At 41.6% G+C, this 6,826-nt stretch overlaps 1 protein-coding gene across 1 annotated transcript; it reads left to right on the forward strand.

Annotated features, from left to right (window-relative positions):
- Window positions 1–5,858: 5,858 nt before the first annotated feature.
- On the forward strand, window positions 5,859–6,488 carry LOC142172700 (uncharacterized). The gene has a single exon (XM_075236371.1). The coding sequence runs from the start codon at window positions 5,859–5,861 to the stop codon at window positions 6,486–6,488; it is 630 nt and encodes a 209-aa protein (XP_075092472.1).
- Window positions 6,489–6,826: the final 338 nt, after the last annotated feature.

Consider the following 6,826-nt stretch of genomic DNA (forward strand, 5'->3'; position numbering starts at 1 on the left):
AAACAGAAACGGGTCGAGGGCGACCGGAAAGTTGTTGAGTCGTCTTATGAAATATCCCCCAACCACTTGGGATGAAATGTATAATGCCTACTGTGTCGAAGTCCGTGCTGACGAAGACGACCTAAATGCACCAACCCAATAGTTAACATCGGTATAGGGCGAGTACAGGAAAGACTGAAGAAATGATGCCACTAGAACTGATGCCAGAAGAGATCTAGCAGCTTCACGACCCAACCGAGAAAGGCATCAACCATATGTCATGGGTGCCTTCATGCCCCCCTCCCGTCCTAAATAAGGTTCATCTAGGCCAAGGACAGGGACTCACCGGAGCGAGAGAGGTATACCCCCTTTGCTATCCGCTTACAATATTTGTGTCTCGCCTTCAAAAATAGTGTACGCGTTGGAGAAACTCAACCCAAAAGTGAAATGGCCACAAAAAATGAGGTGTGATCTAAGCACCAGGAAGTCCAACGCCCTCTGTGAATTCCACCAAGAGCGAGGTCATAAAATAGAGGACTGCAAGTCAGAAGGTCGTGAACATGCTTCACCAAGGGCACTTGAAAGAGCTGTTGAGCGATCAAGGAAGGGCCAACATTGCCCGAGGACGTGAACAACACCAGGGGCCGCAAAAACCACCTTCACCAACTCGTACCATCCAAATGATCATTGGAGGTGGTGACGACGTGTCAATCAATAGAGTAAAGTTCATCACGATCCACAAACTCAAACGGTCGATCACTCACGAATAGTACGACGAACTCGAAGAAAGTATCATCTTCGATAAGTCAAATACCCACGATTTGGTTTTTCCTCACTATGATGCTCCGCATATTAGATACAGATGTAAGACGTATTATGGTGGACAATGGGAACAGCATGTGCATTATTCACCCTCGAGTTCTTGCACAGATGAAACTCGAGGAGAAGATAGTGCCACGCTACATCACGCTAATCGATTTTAACAATGCAGTTGAATGAACATCCGGAGAAATCACACACCCCGTCCTGGCTGACGGTGTCACTCTGGAAACCACATTCCACATTATGGACCAAGATACGACATATAATGCCATAATAGGTCGACCCTGGATACACGCTATGAAGGCGATTCCCTCCAGCTTGTACCAAGTTATCAAATTTCCCACACCATAGGGAGTGTTCAGTATACGAGGAGAACAATGCACTTCCCGAGAATGCTATTGCGCATTGTTCAGGATTGTACATACACCTAACAAATGAATGGAAAAGCAAAAGAGGCATAGCAATTAACAGGGTCAAGGTCAGACAGTGACAAAAGGGAGGACGTCATAAAAGACCCCGAAATAATAGAAAACACGAGATCGACCGTAGAAAACCTCGATCCATCTAACTTGATGATAACAACCACAGTAAGAAATCCTACATCGGCCACAAACTTTAGGAACCAAGTAAATTCCATCATTTATTAACTAATAACACAGACTTGTTTGCCTTTCCCATGTAGACATGCTAGGTATCCTAAAGGAGAAAGCGACACACAAGTTTAACGTCGATCCATTTTACCCCCGGGAAGGCAAGTTAGGCAGAAGTTCAACTCCTCAATAAATGATGCAGTCCGTGAGGAGGTTGAAAAATTGGTGGAAAATGGATCCATCAGGGAATAAAATACCCCCAATGGGTCGCCAACGTCGTCATAGTGAAAAAGAAGAACGAAAAAAGGCATATGTGTGTAAACTTCACAGAATTGAACAAATCATGCCCGAAAGACTCATTCCCACTACCCTATATTGATCAGCTCATTGACGCAACAGCCAGGCACGAACTACTGAGCTTCTTAAATGCATACTCGGGCTATAACTAGAACCTTATGGAAGAGGAGGACCGGGAGAAAACCACCTTCATCACCCATCAAGGAACGTATTGCTACAAGGTGATGCCTTCCGAACTGAAAAATATGGGGGCGACATATCAAAGGTTGGTGACAAGAATGTTGAAAGACCAACTCGGCAAAACCATAGAGGTCTACATAGATAATATTTTAAAGGGTCATTAGTAGACCCTTAACCAATCTACTAAAGAAGAATTCCTTCTAGTGGTCAATAGAAGCTGACTCTGCCTTCTCAGCATTAAAGCAGGCAATGTCTTCTGCACTTGTGCTAGCCCTGGCAGATTTCACAAAGACCTTTATTATGGAGACTGATGCTTGCTTAACAGGGATGGGGGTTGTACTAATGCAAGAAGGCAGACCTCTTGCATTCTTCAGCAAGACTCTTGGGCCTAGACACATAGGCTTATCTACCTATGAAAAGGAATATATGGATGTGCTACCAGCTGTAGATAAATGGAGACACTAACTACAAAGAGGGCATTTTATTATTAGAACAGATCACCAAAGCTTAAAGTATCTGTTAGAGCAAAGGGTGACTACTTCCTTCCAACAAAGGAGTCTGGCCAAGCTACTTAGTTTAGACTATGAAGTCCATTACAAGAAAGGAACAGAGAACATAGTTACAGATACACTATCTAGGAGAGGAGAAGAGGAGCCATCCCTATGTGCCATTACTACTACCAATCCAACTTGGATAAAAGAGATTGTACAAAGTTATGAACATGATCCTATGGCCTTACTGTTGATAACTGAGTTGATCACCAATACCTTTAACAAACCAGACTTCTCCTTACAACAGGGAATCATCAAGTTTAAACAGAAAATTTGGGTGGGAAGAAATACTGATCTCAGGGCTAAAATCTTTGAAGTATTTCATCAATTACCCTTGGGGGGTCATTCTAGGCAGCAGGGTACATACATGAGAGTTCAGATGGGGTTCTATTTGCCAAATATGAAGGAAGACATACAGAAATAGGTTTCTGAGTGTGATGTATGCCAAAGGGTAAAGACTGAACATGTGCACTATCCAAGCCTACTACAACCCTTACCTACTCCTGAAGGACCATGGCAAGATAGAACCATGGATTTCATTAAAGGCCTGCCTTATTCTGAGCACAAAAATTCTATTTAGGTGGTGGTGGACAGACTTACTAAATATGGGCATTTTATTCCTCTCAAACACCCTTATATAGCTAAGGAAGTTGCAGATGTTTTCTTAAAAGAGGTGTACAAGTTACATGGGCTGCCCAAATCCATAATAACTGACAGAGATCCCCTATTTACTAGTTAATTCGGGCAGCAGATGTTTAAATCCATGGGAACCAGACTCAACATGTCTATTGCCTATCATCCACAGTCCGATGGTCAAACGGAGAGGCTTAATAGGTGCCTAAAGTCCTACCTCAGGGACATGATTTTTACAATCCTAAATAGTGGCTCCCATTAGGTGAGTGGTGGTACAATACTAACTACCACACAGCCTTTAAAGCCACCCCATTTGAGGCTGTTTATGGTTACCTACCTCCTCAGATCACCATGGGCTCCCTTCTACACTCCACTCACACTACTGTAGGGGCTACACTTGCATAGAGGCAGACTATGTTACAACATTTGAAGGAAAATCTACAAATGACCCAAGCTCAAATGAAGCTCTTTACAAACAAAAATCGGACTGACAGAAATTTTAATGAGGGAGATTAGTTTTACTTAAAGCTACAACCTTACATGCAAGCTTCAGTAGCAGTCAGAAAAAATTTGAAACTTAGTGCAAAATACTATGGTCCCTATAAAATCATACAAAAGATTGCCATAGTGGCTTATCGCTTAGAGCTTCCAACAGACTCTCAGATCCACCTAGTGTTTCATGTGTCCCAACCCAAGAAACACATAGGACCTGATGTGGTGGCTCAGCTCCAACCTCCTAGTTGTAGACAAGACGGCCGCTTGATGGTTTAACCGGTGGCCATTCTCCAACGTCAAATCGTCAAGGTGAATAATGCGGCAGCAGTGAAGGTTGTTGTTCAGTGGTCGAACCTGGGAGCTGATGAAGTGACTTGGGAAGACTGGGGGTACATCAAAGGCCAGTTTCCTGACTTTGTGGCTCAACTCCGGCCTTGAGGATAAGGCCGATTTTGACAAGGGGGTATTGTTATGTCTGAAAGAGACTCTCTCTTAATTGGGAAAGGAGTAAAATTAGGGTTCAGATTTGAAAAGTGAGCTAAAGAAATATTTAAAAGATAAAAATGAGAAGAGTGACGTGGCAGACTATGAGACCTACAGATTTTACACGTGTGGTGTTAGCTACATGAATCGAAAGGGATATTGGGATGTTAGTTAGCTTGTGGGTTGTAACAGAATTAGTTAGTAGTGGGTTGTGTCAATTGGGCTTTATATTCCTAAAAACTGAACAAAAGGAGGCATGCAATTATCTGGTAATTCATTTCCATTCTCTTTCCTTCGTTTCTCTCTTCTCTTCTCTCTTTTTTTCTCTCTCTCACTCAATCCTTCATTTCTTAGGTAACCACCATTGAAGTTCTAGTTTCAAGCTTGGAATATTAGTTTGATTGTACTACTGAGTTGTAACACAGTTGATTTCATCATTAAAAACTCAAATTTCTTTCTTTTGTTATTAGTTTCTCTTTCAAGTATTACATTTGGTATCAGAGAAATTCCTTGCCTACAACCATGATCATTACAGAAACAAGGTCGAAATCCATGGAAGATAGTCTAAAGAAGATGGAAGCACAATTACAGAATCATATTACAGAGGAAAATAAGAAGGCTGAATCTACAGATGCCAAAATTGATGAATTGGCAAGGAAGTTCGATGTATTGATAAAGAAATTGTTGCCCCATCATGCAGGAATATTGGGGAGTGCTCCAATGGAGATCCTTCAGTAGGGAGAACCGGGAAATAGCCTTAGAAGGGAGGATATCCCTGTTGTTTTGACCAATGATCGAAATCACCATAACCATCATAACAGCTACAACTCCAAGGAGGAATTTCCCTATTTCGATGGTGTTGTGGGAGCTGACCCTTGTTCATGGTTGAGGAAATGTGAGAGATATTTCTATTATAACCATGTAAACCTTCCAGAACAGAAGCTTGAAGAAGCAGTGTTGTATCTCAATGGAAGGACAAAAGCATGGTACTTTTCCTATCAGTTAAGCCAAGGAAATGTTAGATGGCCAGAATTCTGTGAAGAAATCTGTAAAAGGTTCCAAGATGCAGACAACAATAAATTCAATCTCATTGGAGAATTTAAGAAGATACAACAAAGGGGAACAATTAATGAGTATTTGGAGAAGTTTGAGGATTTAAAGGCTTGGGTTATAATTAGAAGCCCTACAATACCAGGGGAGTTTTTCTTAGAATTCTTTGTAGAAGGCCTAAAGGAGGATATAAGGCATACAGTGAAGATGTTGAATCTCTACAACCTAGGTCAAGCTGTAGAAAACGTTAGGCATCAGGAAAAGGTGATTGAAACTTGGAATAAGTAGGGAAAGGCCCCTTGGGGTAGAGGATCAACCTATGGGAATCTGCAACAGACAAACACTCACACTCCAATTTTGGGAACTAAGGGGCCAGGGCCAGCAAATTACTATGCTCCAGGAAACAAGGGATTTGATAACAGGAGGAATAATGGGTTGTGTTGGAAGTGTGGGGATAAGTACTTTCCTGGTCATGTGTGCAAGCAGAAACAAATCAATGCCATGGCTGCTGCTGAAGACCAGGCTATATTAGAAGCAGTGGAAGAAGAAGGAACTGGAGGAGAGGGCAATTCTGACAACCAGATAGAGGAAGAAATCATGGATAAGGCTATAAGCCTCAATGCTCTCTCTGGGACTGAGGTTCCAAACACAATTAAGCTAAGAGGGAAATCCAAGAAAAACTCGATAACTATTCTATTGGAACTCATGGAGCACCCACAACTTCCTAGACATAGAAATAGCTAAGAATATAGGGTGCAAAATTATAGAATCTACTCCTATGAGGATCACTGTAGCAAATGGTAATTACCTTATGAGTAGGCATACCTATCACAGGTTCAACTGGGCAATTCAAGGGGTGGAGTTTGAGGATTCTATGAGGCTAGTAAGGCTAGGAGGAAATGATATGATATTAGGAGGGGATTGGATGAAAGTTCATAACCCAGTACTGCTAGATTTTATAGAGTACAAGGTTCAGGTCACTCACAAGGGGAAAAGAGTGGAACTCAAGGGTATTTACAGTCAAGGGGAACTCAAGAGCATGTCAGCTAATGGAGTTAAACATTTATTGAAAAAGGGACAAGCTATTTGGGCTCACCTGTTTACTCTGACTACAAAGGAAGTAAGGGAGCAGGAGAAGGTACCTGCTATGATACAACAGGTTCTGAAGCAGTTCCCTGATGTATTTGAGGAGCCAACCAGCCTTCCACCCAAGAGGAACCATGATCATTACATTCCCCTGAAACCAAACACAACACCAGTCATCATAAGGCCTTACATGTACAATTATTTTCAAAAGAATGAGATTGAGAAACAAGTCAATGAAATGCTAGCAAATGGAATAATACAGCCTAGTCACTCCACTTTTTCATCGCCAGTACTTTTAGTCAAAAAGAAAGATGGCAGTTAGAGATTCTGTATTGACTATAGAGCCCTTAACAATATGACTGTTAAGGACAAATTTCCCATCCCACTAGGTGATGATTTAATGGATGAATTACATGGGTCCTGTATTTACTCTAAAATTGATTTGAGGGCTGGTTATCATCAAATCAGAATGGGGGAGGAGGATGTGTATAAAACAGATTTTAGAACACATTTAGGGCACTATGAGTTTAAGGTTATGCCCTTTGGTCTAACCAATGACCCTGCTACATTTCAATCCCTCATGAACCATGTGTTTAGAGCTTATTTGAGGAAGTTTGTGTTAGTTTTCTTTGATGATATATTAGTCTATAGTGCTTCATT

This window comes from Nicotiana tabacum, chromosome 18 (genome assembly GCF_000715075.1).
Source record: "Nicotiana tabacum cultivar K326 chromosome 18, ASM71507v2, whole genome shotgun sequence".
Lineage (NCBI taxonomy): Eukaryota > Viridiplantae > Streptophyta > Magnoliopsida > Solanales > Solanaceae > Nicotiana > Nicotiana tabacum.